The following is a 22,359-nucleotide window of genomic DNA, read 5'->3' as shown; positions in this document are numbered from 1 at the left end:
GTACTCTGGTCTTTATTTCTTCCTGTCCTCCTGAGCTAAACTTCCTCCTAAACTTTGATCTCCATTGCTCCAGGCCTCCTCAGGTGGCTGATGTGCTCAGTCACTAAGTTTTGTCTGACTCTTTGTGACCCCATGGACTGTGGCCCACCAGACTCCTCTGTCCATGGGATTTCCCAGGCAAGAATACTGGAGTGGGTTGACATTTCCTTCACCAGGGGATCTTCCTGACCCAGGGATTAAACCCCTGTCTCCTGCTGCATCTCCTGCATTCCAGGCAGGTTTACCGCTGAGCCACCAGGGAAGCTTGCATCCATTGATAATATGGCCTATAAATCAAGGGATTATCAACCCCATCTTGCACCCAAAAACCTCCCTTCACATGTAACACCTGGAATTCTGAGGAGAACTTGCAAAAATTTCATGTGTCATCATATAAATGTATGCAAAATGTAAGTTTCTCTACTTTTCTATAATCTCTCTCAGTTGTTAATACAAATCCTAATGCCATCAGATGGCAGAAACTTAATCAAAGTTATTTCAGGTTTTCTCTTATCCACACATTTTCCTTGAGGTTTTGTCTAAATTCTGAAGGGCTTATGTGATGACAATAATATGATAAATGACAACTAACAATTATATACCACTTATCTATGCTATGGAGAAGGAAATGGCAACCCACTCCAGTACTCTTGCCTGGAAAATCCCATGGACAGAGGAGCCTGGTAGGCTACAGTCCATGGGGTTGCAAAGATTCGGACATGACTGAGTGACTTCACTTTCACTTTCACTTTCACTTTATCTATGCTAGGCATTATTTTCTTTTATTATTTTATTTTTTAAAAGAGACTTGCATTTTCATTTTATTTTTTAAAAAAAATTTTGGCCATGCCATGCAGCAAGTTGGATCTTTTATATATATATATATATATTTATATTATATAATTTATTTGGCTGTGCTCAGTCTTTATTGCTGAGTGGGGTTTTCTCTAGTTGTGGCGAGGGGGGCTACTCTTCATTGTGGTGCATGGGCTTCTCACTGCAGTGGCTTCTCTTGTGAGCACGGGCTCTAGGGTGCATGGGCTCAGTAGTTGTGGCTCCTGGGCTCTAGAGCACAGACTCAATAATTGTGGTGCACAGGCTTAGTTGCTCCAAAGCATGTAGGATCTTCCTGGTCAGGGATCAAACCTGTGTCTCCTGCATTGAAAGTGTGATGTCTTAGCCACTGGACCATCAGGAAAGTCTGTAGGCATTGTTTTATATGCTTTCCATGTCTTAACTCATTTTAATCTTACAACGACCCAAGGTAGGTTTTATTATTCTCTATTTAAATATGGGGAGATGAGTACATAGAAAATTAAGTGATCTACTCAAGGAAATAAAGTTTGTGTCTTCTATGCTATAGTCCATGCTGTAAACCATTACCCCAGACTCTCCTTACTCTCTTTTGTAGCCCAAGGCATTAGCAGGCTGAAGAGGTATTACCAAACCAAACTTGCCAGGCAGAAGAGCCAATGTACTGACACTGGGTTGGGGCAAAGGAAAGTACAGAGTTTATTGTAGGGCACCAAGCAAAGAAAATGGGCAGCTAATACTGAAAAGACCCGAACTCCCTGAAGGCTTTCAGGGAAGAATCTGCTGTCAGCCACACTGTGTGGCATGCAGGATCTTAGTTCCCCGACCAGGGACCAAATCTGTGCCCCTGCAATGGAAACATGGGAGTCCTAACCACTGGACTACCAGGGAAGTCCCAGCGAAGAGTTGTTAAGAGCAAAATTAAGGATCAGGGTTGACTTTCTTCTGATTGATTGGTGGTGAGGTGACAGGGTGATGTTTAATCATTAAAGTGTTTTAGTCACTTTCTGGTTCCAACCAGTCTGGGTTCTATGTGTTTGTGATCAGCAGGCACCTGTGTGCTCTGATAATGGAAGGAACATGTATCAATATACACGAGCATGAAGAGTGATCCCAATGACTCTTTGGAACTCAGGGGAGGCCTAGGAAGCTGAGGTCTTTTTCTACAAGAAACAGGGGACACAAAGGGGCTTTTGTAGCGGGGAGTGACCCACAGGGTCCTACTAGGTTTCAGGCTCCCCTTCTCTTTGATACTCTTCAGTCCTGAAGGGAACAGGAACAGGATAAGCAGGAGAGTAAAGTTTTGAATAGAGAGGTTAATTATAAACTCAGCAGGGGAACTCAGTTTCAGTGGTATTTCATTTGGGTCACTGTTCATGCTGATGTATATTGAAACATGTTCCATCGTCAGCACACACAGGCGCCTGCTGACTCATCACCTTCTTCCCCCAAGGCCCCTTCAAGACTGGCTTGCTTTCAGCTACTTCCACCCTCCTTTTTGGTTCATTCTGCAGCTCTCTTGCCTTACTGAGCCTTGGGCACTCTGCTTACGTATATAACGCCTTCTCTGCTCAGCTACAACATTCTATCACATTTTCTTGCTGCCTTCCCAAGCAATGCCTGGGAATCCCCTGTCCTACCAGATCAAGATCTCACAACCAATCTGAGATTTCTCCTCCTATCCCACTCCCAGGCTTGGCCATGGGAGGCAGGGCAAAGGGATGATCTCCTCAGGACCCACAGTATCAACACACTTCCTTCTCCTTCTCTGATTCCCCTTTGCCTGCTCTGGGAGGTCTTTATTTCTCAGGGAGGAGGTCTTTATTAAATCAGAGATGGGTGAAAATTTCATCTCAACTCCAGATCCTCCTAAGTCTATGGTTCAAAGTCAACCATTGAAAAGTCAACCACCGAAGTTTTTAAAACTCAAAATCACATACATCAAGAACAGACTGGTGGTTGCCAAGGAGGAGAGGGTTGGGGGAAGGACAGGGTGGGAGATTGGGGTTAACAGATGTAAGCTTCTACATAGGATAAACAACAAAGTCCTACTGTATAGCACAGAGAACCATAATCAATATCCGATGATAAACCATAATGGAAAAGAATGTTTATAAAAAGAATATATATATATATATATGCATATCTGAATCACTTTGCTGTAGAGCAGAAGTTAACACAACATTTTAAATTAACTATGCTTTAATTTAAAGAAAAAGCTCAAAATCCAAGAGTTGGCTTCTGTTTTTACCCTTGAATACCTTCATTTTCCAAAAATAAAAAGTGCCAGAGAATTCACAGAAATACTGGGAATGACACCTGTTGCTGCATGCCATTGAATAAAGGCTGAAACCTTTCGCATAACAGTTCATACTTATAACGTGAAGCTCAGACAGTAATGTTCCAGAAAAATACATCTACCTATTCATGTGTATTTAATTAATGATGAATTAGTTAATCAAATATTTAATGAAACACCTATAAAACACTGTATTTTTTGAGGTTTCTCCAAGGAAACAGAACCAAGATGTGTGTGTATGTATATACAGAGAGAGATTTATTTTAAGGAATTAACTTGACGTAATTGTGGAGGCTAGCAAATCCAAAATCTGCAGAGTAGGCCAATAGGTTAGAGAGCCAATAAAGGGTAGGTGCTGCAGTTCAAGTATGAAAACCACCTACTGGTGGAATTTCCTCCTCATCCAGGGTTGTCAGTCTTTTTATATTAAGGCCTTCAAATGATTGGAAGGGTCCACCCCCATTATAGAGGGTACTCTGCTTTACTCAAGACTATTGATTCAAATGTTAATCCCAAATCTGGTCAACCACTTGTAAAAGAATGAAACTAGAACACTTTCTAACACCATACACAAAAATAAACTCAAAATGGATTAAAGATCTAAACGTAAGACCAGAAACTATAAAACTCCTAGAGGAGAACATAGGCAAAACACTCTCTGACATACATCACAGCAGGATCCTCTATGACCCACCTCCCAGAATATTGGAAATAAAAGCAAAAATAGACAAATGGGACCTAATTAACCTTAAAAGCTTCTGCACATCAAAGGAAACTATTAGCAAGGTGAAAAGACAGCCTTCAGAATGGGAGAGAATAATAGCAAATGAAGCAACTGACAAACAACTAATTTCAAAAATATACAAGCAACTCCTATAGCTCAACTCCAGAAAAATAAATGACCCAATCAAAAAATGGGCCAAAGAACTAAATAGACATTTCTCCAAAGAAGACATACAGATGGCTCACAAACACATGAAAAGATGCTCAACATCACTCATTATCAGAGAAATGCAAATCAAAACCACTATGAGGTACGATTTCACACCAGTCAGAATGGCTGCGATCCAAAAGTCTACAAGTAATAAATGCTGGAGAGGGTGTGGAGAAAAGGAAACCCTCTTACACTGTTGGTGGGAATGCAAACTAGTACAGCCACTATGGAGAACAGTATGGAGATTCCTTAAAAAACTGGAAATAGAACTGCCTTATGATCCAGCAATCCCACTGCTGGGCATACACACTGAGGAAACCAGAAGGGAAAGAGACACGTGTACCCCAATGTTCATCACAGCACTGTTTATAATAGCCAGGACATGGAAGCAACCTAGATGTCCATCAGCAGATGAATGGATAAGAAAGCTATGGTACATATACACAATGGAGTATTACTCAGCCATTAAAAAGAATACATTTGAATCAGTTCTAATGAGGTGGATGAAACTGGAGCCGATTATACAGAGTGAAGTAAGCCAGAAAGAAAAACACCAATACAGTATACTAACGCATATATATGGAATTTAGAAAGATGGTAACAATAACCCTGTGTATGAGACAGCAAAAGAGACACTGATGTATAGAACAGTCTTATGGACTCTGTGAGAGAGGGAGAGGGTGGGAAGATTTGGGAGAATGGCATTGAAACATGTAAAATATCATGTATGAAACGAGTCGCCAGTCCAGGTTCGATGCACGATACTGGATGCTTGGGGCTGGTGCACTGGGACGACCCAGAGGGATGGAATGGGGAGGGAGGAGGGAGGAGGGTTCGGGATGGGGAACACATGTATACCTGTGGCGGATTCATTTTGATATTTGGCAAAACTAATACAATTATGTAAAGTTTAAAAATAAAATTAAAAAAAAATGTTAATCCCATCCAGAAAAAAAAAAATGAAACAAAACCCACAAAACCTTCAAAGAAACTTCTAAAAAAGTGTTCAATCAAATATCTGGGCACTGTGGCCAATCTGACACATAAAATTAATCATCACATCACCTACTCAGTTGCTTTTCACTGAGGTTATAACAGAAAAGACAAACATGGTCCCTGACCCTATGATATTTTCTCAAAAATTCATTAATTCAACAGTTTCCCAATGTAGACAAATTCAAACTCAAGTGCAAAAGACTGAAGCCAGATCCTCTTCAAATAGCAAATATTGATAAGGAAGAAAAAGAGGTAAAGACATCTCTGGGTGCCAGAAGCAAGAGGCTGGGTAAAAGATAGCAGAAAGGGATTCTGTTACCCTTGAAGATGAACTTTAAATCTGCCACAGCTTTACTGGGGTCATTTCTACTCACTCACTCCCTCAACTAACTAAGTCTCCCAGGAGTGGGTAGTCCTCCTTTACCATTTGTGGATAGAAGTAGTCTGGAGAGGCTTCATAGAGGAGTGATATTTAAGCTAAATGTTCAGTGACAGTCAGAGAAGCCATAAGTAAAGACAAAAATGGAAATGCATTCCATCTGGGGAGGCATAAAGTGCTCCCTAAGCCTAGGGCACAGAGAACAGTGGCACAGCACAGAGGTAAAAAGTAGATATGGGACCTTGCTTCCCATGCACACTTGAACTTAGAGTGAGAAACCATGGAAAACATTCAGCTGTAAGGAAATGAGATCACATAGAACTTTAGAGAGATCACACTGACCTAGAGTCCTGGGGATGGATTACAGTGGGCCAAGACTGGAGTCAGAGACCATTACTGGACGATTAAACAGTCCTGGAGAGAGACGATGAGGGCCTGAAAGTGACACTGGAGAGGAAGGAACAAGGTTGGGAGATCCATGGGGTTAGGAGTTGAAGCCTTATTGATTGTGGGGAAGAGAAAGAGAGAGGCAAAGACGGAAAAATTCAGTTTGGACAGTGTCATCCACTGAGAGAGGAAACACAAAGAAGAAGAGCAGGTACAGGAAGAAAGAAGAATTCTAATTTGGAGTGGGAGCCTCCAGGAGAAGTCCTTTTCTACCAGTGGAGCTGCCTAACTTCAAGTGGATCACAGGCCTGGCCACGGAGAAATACAATAAGGACCATCACAGAGAGGGTGTTTCCACCCCACAGTCCTGCATCACATAAACCCAGGGTTCTTATATAATCCACCATCAGACTTCCTGTCATTCTGCATATGGTAGATTAAGAAATAATTGGATTACATGTCATCATCTAATTCATAGCTGACAGTTTTATGTTATTCAAGTTAATGCTTAACACAACTTTATGAATCAGTTCTTCTACTATCATCCCTATTTTTGTTGTTGTTCAGTTACTAAGTCATGTCCAACTCTTTGTAACCCCATGGACTGCAGCACACCAGGCTTCCCTGTCCTTCATTATCTCCCAGAGCTTGCTCAAACTCATGTCCACTGAGTCAGTGATGCCATCCAACCATCTCATGTTCTGTTTCCCCCTTCTCCTCCTGCCCTCAATCTTTCCCAACATCAGCATCTTTTCCAATGAGTCAGCTCTTTGCATCAGGTAGCCAAAGTATTGGAGCTTCCGTTTCAGCATCAGTATTTCTCATGTATATTCAGGGTTGATTTCCTTTAGGATTGACTGATTTGATCTCTTTGTGGTCCAATGGCTCTCAAGGGTCTTTTCCCACACCACATTTCAAAAGCATCCACAGAGAGACTAAGTAACTTTCCCCAGTGATATCTGGGTAAAAATCAGTAGAGTCAGGAACTGAACCTTGGTAAATATTTGAGCTGATTTATAGCCATAAGATTAGGGCCAGGAGAAAGCAACTACTCAGACTTGGTCTAAGCCGTATTTTATTTTTATACAATGAAACTACTGAATAATTTAAGGATCTCTTGCCTTCTTCCACAAAGTAATGCCAGTATAAAGCTCATCTGACTCATAATTCATTTTCTAGATATGAGATGAGATCTTATACAATTTTCCTTTTGCTGTCGCTTTCCTTAGTGTTATAGTAGAAACTTAAAGAGTACTTTCTTTAGTTCATGAGGACACTGTGACCTCCTGCCCTTTCAAGTCAAAATGTTTGCCTGTCTTTATGAGCAGAAGTAAAAGCATTGCTCTTTTCTGGAGCCCTGGTGGCCCAGTGGTTAAGAATCCACGTTGCAGTGCAGGGGATATAGGTTCGATCCCTGGTCTGGGAAGATCCCACATGCCTTGAGCAACTAAATCCATGTGCCACAACTACCAAGCCCGAGTGCCCAAAGCCCATGCTCCACAACAAGAGAAGCCTGCTCATTGCAACAAAGAATAGCCCTCATTGCAATGAAGAGTAGCCCCTGCCGCAACCAGAGAAAGCCCGGGTACAGCAACAAAGACCCAGTGCAGCCAAAAATTAATTAATTAATTAATTAATTTTTTAAAAATGCATTGTTCTTCTGTTACATGTATGCTGACAGGACTCACTGGATGTATTGCACATGCAACATTTTAAATCTCTTACTTTCCCTTCTGCTTGGGAAAGACTACTGCTTGGTAAAGGTAGTCTTTCTCCTCCCTCTGGATGAAAACCTAGGCAGTCTCCTTGACATTTCCACTCATTTTTAGCTAATAAAAATTCCTAAAGCCACTTTAAATTGCAAACCCATCCTTAGGTGAAGAAGTAAAAATGTCCAGTACAATATATTAATAATCTCTTCAATCCTCATATTGAAAGATTTGCCTTCTCTTCCTGAAAGTGAACACATGGTCTTTTCTACTCCTTCCTAAACTGGCACTTCTGCTTCTCCTTGAGCTTGATCTCTTTGATTGGCAGAGTCAAATCAAGGAAAGAGAAGTGGAAGCCCTCCCCAAACTGCTCTGACAACCCTCTATTTCTCCCAATACTTACACTCTCTACAAGTACCTATAACAATGTATGTATCATTCTAACTCTAATACAGCCTTATATCCTCAGCACACAGTAGTTCTCAATAAAAATTTGTTAAATGAATGAATGAATAAATAAAAGAGGACTTCTCTGGTGGCCCAGTGGTTAAGACTCCATCTTCCAATGCAGAGGATGTGGGTTCAATCCCTGGTTGGGAAACTAATATCCCACATGCTACAAGGTATGACCAAATAAGTTTTTTAAAAAAATGAAAACAAAGCAATGAAGGAAATTACATATACAAAGTATTAAGTTCTTTCTATGATTTAAAAGTAAATTATATTGGCTATACTCCAATAAAATATAAAAAGCTAAACAAAACCCCACATAATACACAACTCAAGGACTGGACCCTAATGTAAACTATGGATTTTAGTTAATAAAAATATATCAATATTGACTAATCAAGTATTAAAAAAAAGTAAAGATGAAACTTCCTTCACAACTTTGCAACATCCTAGATTATTGTGAACAAGACAATTGCTAAGTATGGTTTAAAGACTTGGAGGTAACTATGGTACAAAAAGCAAAAAGCATTACTTGGTTTCTTCTAAGGAATGAAACCAAGAATAAGAACAGATGAGTCAGGGATCTATTAGTTTCCTTTAAAAGCTTTCTGATACTTGATTTCTAAGTATGTATATCTTCATAAAAATTAAAATATTTAAAAACAAAGATTAGTCAGTTTTAGATCTCCTGTACTCAAAAGCAGCCTGTAAGTATGTTTGACCTCACAGGCTTTAGTAGTTGTTTTTTTTTTTTAATTTTGTGCCCTGAGTCCTGATTACCAAAGAGTTGTTGACCCAAAGCCAAGTAGACAAACAAACAGAGCAGTGGACTTTAAGAAGGCAGTTCCAGTGGATCTAGACCAGTTAAGCAGGCATACCGAGCGGTGTGGCAGCCGTAAAGAGACTAAGTAAATCAATTAAATCCATGGTTTTCATGAAGACCTCTTCATATCAAAACTTCTTTCTTTATATGCATCTCCTCTGATCCTGTGGCAATGAAGATTGACATCCACACTCATATTTTACCAAGAGAATGGCCAGACCTAAAAAAGGTAATGGTGATTAATTTGCTGAATTATTTCTAAAGCTTCTCCTAGAATTATTTCTAGGGTTTCTCAATGCCTCTATTACAGAATGATGTCTTCTTTTGGGAATTAGATGTTAAATTTCTCTGCTTTAGGAAGTTTTTAAGTTATTTGGTAGCTCTTATTTCCTAGTTTTTTAAACTGATTTCATATTTACTTTGAAAGAAACTTGATTTTAAAAGTAAATGTTCTTTAAAAATCCCTTTTCCCCCCAAATGAAGCATTCTTTAAAACTTCTGGACAATATAAGTCAAGCAATTTTGCTTCCATTTAAGTCACATATTCAGCTGCTAGGAAGATAGGTGCCACTTACAGAATTTAAAGTTACAGTAAGAGAGCATTAAAAACTAAATGTGATCGGTTCCCAGGACTTCTAAAATGTATTTCCTTTCCAAGATGTTGAAAATAAGTTTTGGAAGCACCAAATGATAGCTTTGTAGAATTTTTTTTAATCTATTTTAAAACACTGTCTAAAACCTTTCCTTTTTGATTTCTAAGCTGTAAATTCTTGTTATGAACTAGAGAGTAGGAACATAAAGAAAAAAAAAATCTAGCAGAAATGACATAAAACCTTTGCACAATGAATGTCTCTCAAGACTTTTCTCTGTGTTTCTCAAAAGATGGCAATTTCCTTTTGCCATTAAAAACTTCTAAATGAATACTAAAAAAGAAAGTGGAGAACATGAAAGAAATTTAAAATTGGTTTGAGTTTTACTCAGGCTAAGTATCCGATTTTACCCATTCAGACTTCTCTAGTACTTTTAGATGACTCATAACGTTTCATCTATTTTTATCCCAAGTGAGGAAAAGTGAATGAACCCAAACTCTAATTAAAATGTGGTTTCACTGTTTCATTGTGCAGACAGAAGAAACTATTTTCTTCCCATAGTTGTCTCCTGGGAGAATGGTCATCTTAAGTGTTTCTTTGTCCATTGGTATTTTAGGTAAGATGGATAGTGAACATTGTAGATCAAAAAACGCAAGTGATACTAAATCATCTTTGAAAGGTTTTCCTATTGCAGTTAATGGTAAGAACCAACCCTATGGGCTCAGCAGTAAAGAACTTGCCTGCGAATGCAGGAGATACAGGTTCAATGCCTGGGTCAGGAAGATCCTCTGGAGAAGGAAATGGCAACCCACTCTAGTATTCTCACCTGGGAACTCCCATGGACAGAGGAGCCTGGAGGGCTACAGTCCATGGGGTTACAAAAGAGTAGGACATGACTTAGTGACTAAACAACAACCCGATTGAACTAACCCCTCCAAAAGGAGCCTAAGTGCCTACATGGGAACTTGCTGTTCTGAATGCTGTTGTCCTCGTTATATTTTATTATTAAAGTGTAGACATCACTTCACAATGTTAGTGATGAACAATTGTAGTAGCCTAAAAGTGTACCTCCTTTTTGCTAAGGGGAGAAAACTTTCTACCTAGTATCCCATGTCATAACCCCACCTCCCATGACTTGCCTCCCACCAGAAGACTGCCTCCAGTTTCAGCAGAGAACTGGCCACCAACAGCCGCAAATATCTAGGTGTCCCGCCTAATGCCGGGTGCTGAAGGCACTGCCAAAACTGCTCCGGAAGCTCCAGGATGCAGAGCATGGAGAGGCTATAACCACAAATGCATGCGCTGTAGGCTCCCTACACACAAGTTCCACTGGCTCTTGAGGGGGCATTCTATGCTCATAAACCAGGATTTTATCTAGCAGTCTCACAGCCTGCAAGCAGATAACTGATACACTTTTAAAAAAGTTACTGAAGTATAGTTGATTTACAATGTTACATCAATCTCTTCTATACAGTACAGTGACTCAGTTATATATATATATGCTTTTTCATATTCTTTTCCATTATAGTCTATCACAGGATACTGAATATAGTTCCCTGAGCTATACAGTAGGACCTTGTTGTTTATCCATCCTGTACATGACAGTTTACATCTGCTAATCCCAAACTCCCAATTCTTCCCTTCCCTACCTCCTCCGACCCCCCTGCCTTGGCAACTACAAGTCTGTCCTCTGTGAATCTCTTCTTGTTTTGATAACTGATATATGTGATGATGATGGTGGTGGTAGTAATAATAATCATAATACTCTTACACTTCCAGAGAGCAACAGAGACATGTAATTTGATTCACATAACATCTTGTGAATTGCAGATAGGATTTCTATCATTAACCTGGCTGGACAGATGAGGTCACTGAGACTCAGAAATGAGCCTAGAATCCCAGAGCTTCATGGGGCTGTGGCGGCCACTCCATAGCTCTTCATCCACACCCACCCACCCTCAGAGAGCTGGTCCAGGGCTGCATTACTGCTGGGTGGGATGTCCCTGCTTCCTCTGCGCCCCACCCTTCCAAGGCCACTCTTGACACCAGTCCCCTTCCCAATTCCCCACACTCACGTAAATCACTGAGGGCTTCCTCACAGCAGGTGATCTGTTATGTGGTAGGCGTTTCTATTGGAATGTAGGCAAGTTAGTCATGAAACAATTTGCAGAAAACCGTTTCTGTATTTTCGAACTGGGAAGAGTGAGATCAATACATCTAAATCATCCTGGGATCCTTCTCTCTCCCTATTTCCAGTCTATATGATCAACTATATCATCAGTCTATATGAATATTAAAGTGACATGAGTGAATAGCAGATATGCCTTGGTGTTCATAGAGTTCAACAGTTCTAGAAGATTTTTCTTTGTCTTCAAATAGTTTCTTGTAGGTAAAATGTTATTTCAGAGCATCAATCTCTGATCTTTTCTTAGCATTTTTTCAAGCTTTCCAATAAAGAATGAAAAAAATAAGCCAGCCCTAGTTTCATTTTAGAAGATGAAGCCCCTCTGGAAGAACTGATATCTCTTTTCAAATCTGCCTTTTCTTGTTAAATATTAATAGACACGCTTCAAATACCTTGACCTCCTTAGTCAGTGAAGAAATAGAAAAGCAGAATCAACGCTTGGCTTGACGATTAACCAATGATTACAAAGGACTGGGATTTGAGAACTTTTTTCATTTTCACTTGCTAATAATGAGTGTAGTCAGAGTTAGAGTTAAGATCCTTGGCGGGGGTGGTGGGTGGAATCCGAGGTGGAGAGAGAGCAGATTCAGGAGGGTGCACTTGATTAAATTGTTCCTGATGAATCAGGAACCACACTCTGGCCGAAGAAACCTGTGTAAAAGTTTTGTGGGGTTGATTCACAATGATATTATTTGTAACAACAAGAAGGTAACAAAATTTCAGCTTTTTCCTTCAGCAAGGCTTTACTGCCCACCTACTCTCTGCCTGACAGTAGGGCTTACAAAGACGCTTTTAATTTTAAGGGGGCCTTTATTTAAAAATTACATATTTACATCTGCTTTCATTAGTAATGATTCAATTGCACTCAATCACTGTAACGTTTTTAGGAGAGAAAATCCCAGACAAAACTTGACTTTTAAACGTCTCCTCTGAGAAAATAGAGATCTGGTTTCATCACTTGGGAATTCATTATTCACCTCATGAGTGTAAGGTCCCCAAGACATTAAAAGTGTCATTCAGTTCATCAGTCTCTGATTCATACCTAGCCACTTCAGAAACACAACTCTTGTATATAGAACTTAATTTCCTTAAATTTTAAATATTTTTTTTTAATTTGTCATGGCCATAAATGCCTATGGGACACTGTTCAAAGTCAAACATTTTCAGATGGTAAATGCCTCCTTGTCATTTGCTCTGACAAAAACTACTCCCAAGGTCATAAATTTCAATTTTAGCCTCTTTCAACCTAGGATGAGACTTGGGGGATTGTGTGCAGCCCAGATTTGGAACAGATAAAGTTGCCCCAAGTAGATTAAGCCTTTGTAAAGTTCAAGGGGAGTATAAAGTGTTCCAAAGTGTTCCAAGTGCTTTCCAAGACAGGGAAGGGAGGAACACAGAGTGACAAAGGGCTCCTTCTTTCTCTCCTTAGTGGAGGGTGTGCCTTATTTCAAAAGCTCAGAACGGAACAGGCTGTCGCCACCATGCCACCCGCACCGCCATTATTGCCTGTCACCACCACCATCATCATCACTGGCGCCACCACTCCTAAAAACTCACTGCCACAACCATTGCCACTGCCGCGCCATAGCCTCCAGTGCCGCCACATCTGCCGTGACCGCCGCCGCCGCCTCTGCCGCCCGCCGCCCTCACGGCTGTTACCATCATTATCACTGTTACCATCATTATCACTGTTACCATCGATGAGCCCCTTTCTATAAGCCGGGTCTGGTGTCGATAGCTTTCTCTGAATTGTTTCAGTTACTTCCCATAAAACCTTATGTCACTAAGACTCCCGTTAGCCTCATTTCACACCTAAGAAAACAGTGACTTCAAGATGGTAAGTTGCTCCAAGAAAGAAAAGGATCTTGTAAGAGGAGTGTTGTATGTGTGACAAGACCCCTCCATTCTGCCTCTGCCTGCCTCTCTGCCCTTCCCCAATGCAATGTTTCTCTCACCTGTGAACTAACGGGTTAACATTCCACAGGGAATGAAAGGAAAGTAAGAGAGTGAGGAAGGAGGGGAAATAGCAAGGAAAGAAAGAAGGAAATAAAATCTTTTCTTTCACATTAAAGTAAGCTTTCAATGGCAACCTTCCAGTTCAAGAGTGTATTTAAGTTTACTCTAAAGCATAACTGATTGAGGCCATTCCAGCCCTTCCTCCAACACATTCTGGGCAGCTTTATCCAGGGGAAGAGAGAAGTAAAACACAAGGGGACCGAACGCATGAAGAGGGTGGGCATGCACCACAGAGGAGAAACTGGCTGCAGGAAGGAGGCATGCAAGGGGTCCAAGGTAGACAGGGCCCCTTGTACGCATAGCCTACTAAGCCAGGTCCTCCTGCGTCACTTGGGAAGCAGCAGGTAGATTTCCAGAGCTAATGTGAATATTTGGAGCTAAAATTCAAGAACAGACCTTCTACCCAGGTAGAATAAAGTTGGTAGAGAATTAACCAAATCTGAAGTCTACTGGGGAAAAATCCAGGGACAGACTCAGGAACACACGAATGCCTCTGTGCTTTAAGCCCAGACCTCCCCTCTCAGTCTGGAGGTGAGATGGAAGCCAGGAAGGAAGAGATCTGTCAAACCCTGGCTCCCTCTACACAACCTCCCTGCACCATGACATAAGAACCAAACTACCGTCACCTGTTCTCATCCAACCACAGCAAGCTAGGAGTCGTTGTGGAGTTCATTAACTCTACCCATTTTTGCTGACAGGAGCTGTTTACTAAGCCCTTTACATCATGGTCTCTGGCCTCCATGCCCTCCCTCTGACCTCACTCTTTGAGAACCATTGCTTTAGAGCATGGAAATACTGAACACTGGAGGTTATACTCTGATCCAATCCCAGATTACCTTTCCAGGCTCCCTCCCATGACACTGCCTGACCCAGGTGTGTGTTAGCATGCTCCTCCAGGCTCCCAGGGAACTTGTGTGTCACTCTGGCACCGCAGGTCTCACACATGATAAGGCTCTTCAGTCATCTGCCCAGCCCAGCCCAGCGTTGGCCTCTCAAGACTGTGTTCCCTTCTTTTTTATTTTCTCTGCCCTAGAAAGGCTGGTCATGGTGGGACTCCATGAGGGTTTGACAAATGAATGAATGAATGAATGAACACACAGAATGAGATTTTAAAACCTATTGTTAACATGAGTCATATATACCTATGTTCTTAGGCGAAGTCTTTCAGATCTTTTTATTCATGACTCCCAAGAAAAAATATATTTCATATTGTGACTCAGTACAAACATTCATATACATAATGGAAATAAGAGTTTCCAAAACTAATAGGCATAGAAGGCATTCTATCCTATCCTATCCTATTCTATCCTTCTTTATTCTATTCTATTTCATTATATTCCATTGTTTTACTATCTTAGCTTGAGTTTTCCAAGAAGCCGACCTTGAGATAAGGGTTTAAATGCAGTTAGTTTACTTTGGAGGTGATCCCAGGAAACACTAGTAGAGTGGGGAGATGAGACAGAGAAAGCAACATAGCCCATCAAAGTGTAGAATGTGTGCCTCACCTCAGAGCCACCCTGCCCAAGGGGCTGAGAAAACAGTGTATGCTGTTTATATACAAATGCCCTCAGTCATGACTGAGGGATCTGGGGGACAGGCAAGAAAGGGGTCACTAATTTCCTAGTATTTCTGATCCTCTGCTGCTGCTGCTGCTAAGTCACTTCAGTCGTGTCTGACTCTGTGCGACCCCATAGACGGCAGCCCACCAGGCTCCCCCGTCCCTGGGATTCTCCAGGCAAGAACACTGGAGTGGGTTGCCATTTCTTTCTCCAGTGCATGAAAGTGAAAAGTGAAAGTGTTCACTTTCTGATCCTCTGCTGCTGCTGCTGCTGCTAAGTCACTTCAGTCGTGTCTGACTCTGTGCGACCCTATAGACGGCAGCCCATGAGGCTTCCCCGTCCCTGGGATTCTCCAGGCAAGAACACTGGAGTGGGTTGCCATTTCCCTCTCCAATGCATGAAAGTGAAAAGTCAGAGGTTGGTTAATCAAAGTTGGCTCCAATGGCAAAAGGGAAAATCTTGTCCAAAAAATGTGAGCGCTTTTGCTTGAAAGAGGGCTGGCGTTCACAGAAGCACTACAGGGAAGGAATATGGGTAGGATACCAGTGGTGTCTGTTACACATACTATTTCAGGTTTTCAGAACATCTGGGTTATTAACTACTAAATTGATTTCATGATCTACTCACGGATTGCATCCCACAGTTTGAAGAGCAGGGTTAATGTTCTAAGATGGTATTTCCTAAAGAGTGGTCCTTCCAGCCTGTACTGCTAGTGGTCTGAAAAGGATTTTAGGTGGTACACAAGCAAATATTTTTTAATGTTCATCCTTATCCAGAAATTGCAGGGACTTCCCTGGTGGTCCAGTGGTTAAGACTCCACACTTCTCCTGCAGGGGGCATGGGTTTGATCCCTGATTGAGGAACTAAAATCCCACATACCACATGGCCAGAAAAATAAAGTAATATGTATAAATGAATTAAAAATATAAAAAATAAAACAAATTTTTAACATGCTATAACATGCATTAGGAAAAAAAATAATAAAACTAGCACTTCTGTGATACAGAATTTTCTTCCTGAAAATTTCCAGAAAAAATAACCTGATTGGAATATAAACATGGAATAAGTGGTCATGGGCATGGGAAAGGAAATGGGAAGTTGTTTGAAAGGATGGCACTTGGATGCTCTGGCCCAGGGACTCCGCCTTCTTGCAGTCCTCTCTGCTGTGGTCTTCTAGTCTGATTGTTCTCCCCTTTCCCCACAGAGATTCGGTTATGGAGGCTGGGTGCAGCTCCAACACAATGGCAAGGTGAGTGTCTCCCAAAGAACAACTATGCCTCAGACCCCTGGACAAACTGAGTCTGAGACCTTCCTGCACTCGGTCCTCCAGGGACCCCCAACTCTTTTGCCCTCCAACTGAGCTTTATAGTAGGCAGCACTGAGGTTTCTCCAAAGTATTTTGGAAAATGGGTGTAACTTCAAAGAGCAGCATTTAGAAAGATAAAATTGAAATTGGAGAAGCCATGAAGAAATCTCTCTCTCTCTCTCTCTTTTTTTTTTTTTTTATTTTTTGCCCTGGAACCAATTTTAGCATTACTCTGCCTCAAGGAAGTGACCTAGCTCTCTCAACAGTTATGACAGTATAGTAAGGCCGACCAAATACATGGAAGAGTTTAGGTTTGAGCGCAGGTGGAGAAATTAAACATGGAGACAAAACCAAGAAGAAGCCACTGTTATTAAGGGTGGAGTTTAGTCTGAGGAAAGAGCAAGAGGAGGAAGACTTGGGGCAAAGCATTTAGCACATAATGAGGCCTGACAGTGAGCTGCCAACTAGGGGTCTGGGCCAACTTCATTTTCAGAGGCATCACATGCCCTCATGGAGGGCAGGGGGAACCCTCCTGAGCTTCCAGCAAAGCACAAACATGACTAAGTTAGCCTTGAAGGACTGGGGGTATGGGAAGACCAGGGATAATTCAAGGCACTGTGACAAGATAAGGACCAGGTACTGGAGGATATAGATTTGGGCACCAAGGATTTGGAGAAGGCCTCCTGGAAGAAGTGATGCTCTTCCTGAGTCTGGAAGCAGAGGTGAAGGTTTGCCTGAGGAATAAAGGAAAAAATAAAACAAAAACAGGGAGCGAAGGCATGGGGATATTAAACATCCGTAAGCCCAGAACTCATGCACTTGGCTAGGGCTGGCATCAGCATTTCTCAACGTATGGTCTGCAGACCAGCAAGTTCAGTGTCACCTGGGAACTTGGGAGAAAGGCCAATTCTTGGGCCTCACCTCAGACCTACAAAATCAGGAATGCTGAGGATTGGGCCAGCAATCTGTATTTTGACAAGTCTCCAGTTGACTCTGATATTCACTCAAGCTTGAAAACCACTGGCTCTATCCACTCACTCACTCACTGATTTTTATGACACCTATTTGATGCCAGGCCCACCAGGCTAGACACATGGAATATGCTGGTGAACCAGACAGACATGCTCCCTGCTCAAATTCTAGGGGCAGCAAACAAACATAATCACTTCAGAGGATGGAATAAAAAGCAGTGCTGGAACAAGGGGTGACTGGGAGATTTGTCTGGGCTGGCTGGTTGGGGAGCTAGCAAAGACTTAAGATGATGAGAAGGAAAACCCTGGAAGAGTGTCCCTGGATGAGGGAATAGCAGTTAAAAAGGCTGCCATGTGTGGAAGGGCTGTGTTCAAAGAACAAGAAGGAAGGCAGTTTGGCTAAGATGTGGTGCAAGGGGAGATGGCAGGAAAAGAGGCGAGCAGGGACCAGATTATGGACAGACTTGAAGGACATGCTAAGGAGGCCAGATTTTAGCCTCAATGCAATGCAACTTCCTTGAAAGGTCTTAATAGCTTAAACAGGTCCCCTGGGGACTTCCCTGCCAGTCCAGAGGTTAAGAATCTGCACTTCCAATATGGGGAGTGCAGGTTTGATCCCTGGTCAGAGAACCAAGATCCCTCATGCCATGCGGCATGGCCAAAAAAGGAAAAGCATTAAAAGGTCACCTAGTGTACTCTGTAGGGGTCAGATAGAGGCATATAAGAGTTTTGGGGGCAAGGTGGTAGGAAGAAGCTGGAGAGGTAGGCAGAAGCCTCATCAAACGGGGCCTTGGGGGATGGACTTTGTACTTGATCCTGAAGGCAGTGAGGAATCATTAAAGAGTTTTTTAAACATCAGAATCTATGGGGCAGCTCATTCTCACCTTCATCAAAGACTGCCCACTAAGTGCCAGTTTAGACACCAGACTGCACTTCTCCCATGAAAAGTGCCAGTTCCTAGCCTGGGAGCTGGTGATCTAAGCTGGCCTCCTGCTCGTGCTCAGTCATCAAGTCGTGTCCAGCTCTTTGCAACCCAATAGACTATAGCCCACTAGTCTCCTCTGTCCATGGTATTTTCTAGGCAAGAATACTGGAGTGGGTTTTCATTTCTTCCTCAAGGGGATCTTCTCAACTTAGGGATTGAACCTGTGTCTCCAGCATCTCCTACATTGGCAGGTGGATTCTTTACCACTGAGCCACCCGGGAAGCCCTAAGCTGGCTCTCAAGTCTGCCCAAAAGAGAAAATAAGCTGAGTGGAGATGATGACAAGGCTACTAGGAAGCCCCAAGTGAAGGATGAGCAGCCTGTAACTTTTTTTTTTTTACTCCATGTCCCAGGCTGCAGTTTCTACCCTTCATAACTAGATCTGAATGGCCTTCATTTCATTTTTGTGTCAAGAGAAGTTTGGTAAACATAACAGCATTTCTCAAAACAAAAACAAAACAAACAAAAAAAACTCAAACAACTACCACTTGCATAGTTCCAGCAAAATTGGATATAACAGTAGTCTAATCAAAGTGATATTCTCCTTTCCTCCATTTCAAATACAAAACAAAGCAAACCAAAGCAGAACTAAATTGGTATTTTTTTTTTTATAATTACAGTGGTCAGGGATCACAGTCACTGGAAAATGACATATAAATACATACAAATTGCAAATTCAGCTTAGAGCAATTCCTTTTTATTTGCCTACATTCCTTTTGTGAATATTTTCTGTCCCCCATCCATGACCGATTTACCTCAGAGATTCCTATTTCCTGAAAGGTATTTCCCAAACACACCTTTGGTCTGCCCTATTTGTTTCTCTTCTTAACCTTTGATTTTTCAATGCTTTTGGAATGAATCAAGGGGTATTGTTTCCCATGGCAAAGCCTTGTTCAGAACTGAAAAACATCATTTGTCCTTGGGTTGAAATATTTGGTTGAAAATTTCTAAAACTATGTACGCCCTCCTCTCAGGAGCAGCATGGGGTAGGGTAGAATTAAGTGCTGATGGCAGGAACAACCCGCAGCGTTTAAGGGAGGCCAGATCCACGGCCCAGTTCAAATACATGGGCCATCGACGTCTGAGTGTTTTTCAGGCCCTTGAAATACAAACACACTCGCCATTGCGATCACACTTAGTATTTTCACCCACACTATTCTGTGTGATCTTCAATCATCAGGTTCCTGCTCTCAAAATGATTTCCCTCTCACTGGGGAGCCAAGAAGACACTCAGATGAATAAAGAACATACAGATAGTGACAAAATTGTGCTGAGCAAAAGAGTGAGCGAATTCAGAGGGTGGGAAGGGCAAGACAGCGGGCAACTTTTATGAAGATAAAAAACCATAGGACTGTAGGCCTAGGGATCATCTAGTCCAGTGTTTAATGGGTTGCAACCTAACAATGCAGAGAAGGCAATGGCACCCCACTCCAGTACTCTTGCCTGGAAAATCCCATGGATGGAGGAGCCTGGAAGGCTGCAGTCCATGGGGTCGCTGAGGGTCGGACACAACTGAGCGACTTCACTTTCACTTTTCACCTTCATGCATTGGAGAAGGAAATGGCAACCCACTCCAGTGTTCTTACCTGGAGAATCCCAAGGACGGGGAGCCTGGTGGGCTGCCGTCTATGGGGTCGCACAGAGTCAGACATGACTGAAGTGACTTAGCATAGCATAGCAACCTAACAATGAGTAATAATATCAATTCAGTGGGTTAGGACAGCTTTAAAAATAAAATACATTACAAAAGAAAATAGCAGAATGTACTGTTCAAGCTGGAATCAAGATTGCCGGGAGAAATATCAATAACTTCAGATATGAAGACGACACCACCCTTATGGCAGAAAGTGAAGAGGAACTCAAAAGCCTCTTGATGAAAGTGAAAGTGGAGAGTGAAAAAGTTGGCTTAAAGCTCAACATTCAGAAAACGAAGATCATGGCATCTGGTCCCATCACTTCATGGGAAATAGATGGGGAAACAGTGTCAGACTTTATTTTTTTTGGGCTCCAGAATCACTGCAGATGGTGACTGCAGCCATGAAATTAAAAGACACTTATTCCTTGGAAGGAAAGTTATGACCAACCTAGATAGCATATTCAAAAGCAGAGACATTACTTTGCCAACAAAGGACAAAGGTCCGTCTAGTCAAGGCTATGGTTTTTCCAGTGGTCATGTATGGATGTGAGAGTTGGACTATGAAGAAGGCTGAGCACCAAAGAATTGAAGAATTGATGCTTTTGAACTGTGGTGTTGGAGAAGACTCTTGAGAGTCCCTTGGACTGCAAGGAGATCCAACCAGTCCATTCTGAAGGAGATCAGCCCTGGGATTTCTTTGGAAGGAATGATGCTAAAGCTGAAACTCAAGTACTTTGGCCACCTCATGCGAAGAGTTGACTCATTGGAAAAGACTCTGATGCTGGGAGGGATTGGGGGCAAGAGGAGAAGGGGACGACAGAGGATGAGATGGCTGGATGACATCACTGACTCGATGGACGTGAGTCTGAGTGAACTCCAGGAGTTGGTGATGGACAGGGAGGCCTGGCGTGCTGCAATTCATGGGGTCGCTAAGAGTCGGACACGACTGAGCGAGTGAACTGAACTGTTCACGGTGAGGGTAAGTGTTGTTTCATGAAACTTTTGCCTCAAGTTTGTATCTTTATAAATAGATATATACAGATGTACTGGGTCACAATGGAAAATATTCCTTATAATATGGGGTTCTCAACCAAAATTGACTGAAAGCCATTCATTTTGCCCAATGTCCTCATTTCATGTTTTTATTTTTAAGATTAATTTTCCATTACATAAGTAGAATCTGAGTAAATTCTTTTTAAATTTAAGCTGTTGAAGATAAAGCTACAGTTTCATTGGATCAGCATTCCCCATCCTCAAAAGTAATTCCTATTAACAGTTTGGTGGGTATCTTTCCAGACATTTTCCTATGATTTTACTTATATGTACACGCACCTGTATAAAAGGACATAGGATTATTTAATATATTTATATATATATATATTTTTAGCTCAGTCAATCAGTTTCCAAACAGAAAACAAACAAAATACTTAGAATATTTTGAACAGAGTTAACAAAGAGCCTATTTATAATAAACTGTGGAAAATTCTTCAAGAGATGGGAATACCAGACCACCTGACCTGCCTCTTGAGAAACCTATAGGCAGGTCAGGAGGCAACAGTTAGAACTGGACATGGAACAACAGACTGGTTCCAAATAGGAAAAGGAGTACGTCAAGGCTGTATACTGTCACCTTGCTTATTTAACTTATATGCAGAGTACATCATGAGAAATGCTGGGCTGGAAGAAGCGCAAGCTGGAATCAAGATTGCCGGGAAAGATATCAATAACCTGAGATATGAAGATGACACCACCCTTATGGCAGAAAGTGAAGAGGAACTAAAAAGCCTCTTGATGAAAATGAAAGGGGAGAGTGAAAAAGTTGGCTTAAAGCTCAACATTCAGAAAACGAAGATCATGGCACCTGGTCCCATCACTTCATGGGAAATAGATGGGGAAACAGTGGAAACAGTGTCAGACTTTATTTTGGGGGGCTCCAAAATCACTGCAGATGGTGACTGCAGCCATGAAATTAAAAGACACTTATTCCTTGGAAGGAAAGTTATGACCAACCTAGATAGCATATTCAAAAGCAGAGACATTACTTTGCCAACAAAGGTCCGTCTAGTCAAGGCTATGGTTTTTCCAGTGGTCATGTATGGATGTGAGATTTGGACTATGAAGAAGGCTGAGCACCAAAGAATTGGTGCTTTTGAACTGTGGTGTTGGAGAAGACTCTTGAGAGTTCCTTGGACTGCAAGGAGATCCAACCAGTCCATTCTGAAGGAGATCAGCCCTGGGATTTCTTTGGAAGGAATGATGCTAAAGCTGAAACTCCAGTACTTT

General features: G+C 41.8%; 1 protein-coding gene across 1 annotated transcript in view; it reads left to right on the top strand.

The window, feature by feature from the left end:
• Positions 1-8,904: 8,904 nt before the first annotated feature.
• Positions 8,905-22,359, top strand: part of ACMSD (aminocarboxymuconate semialdehyde decarboxylase) — a 61,441-nt gene continuing 47,986 nt past the window's right edge. Inside the window, exons 1-2 of the mRNA XM_055572761.1 lie at positions 8,905-9,058; positions 16,384-16,428. Of these exons, the coding sequence (XP_055428736.1) occupies positions 9,002-9,058; positions 16,384-16,428 (102 nt within the window). The 5' untranslated portion in view covers positions 8,905-9,001. The remainder of the gene's footprint in view (positions 9,059-16,383; positions 16,429-22,359) is intronic.

This window comes from Bubalus kerabau, chromosome 3 (genome assembly GCF_029407905.1).
Source record: "Bubalus kerabau isolate K-KA32 ecotype Philippines breed swamp buffalo chromosome 3, PCC_UOA_SB_1v2, whole genome shotgun sequence".
NCBI classification, from domain to species: Eukaryota; Metazoa; Chordata; class Mammalia; order Artiodactyla; family Bovidae; genus Bubalus; species Bubalus kerabau.
Note: the sequence above shows the minus strand (reverse complement) of the source record. Positions and strands in the feature narration are given on the sequence as shown.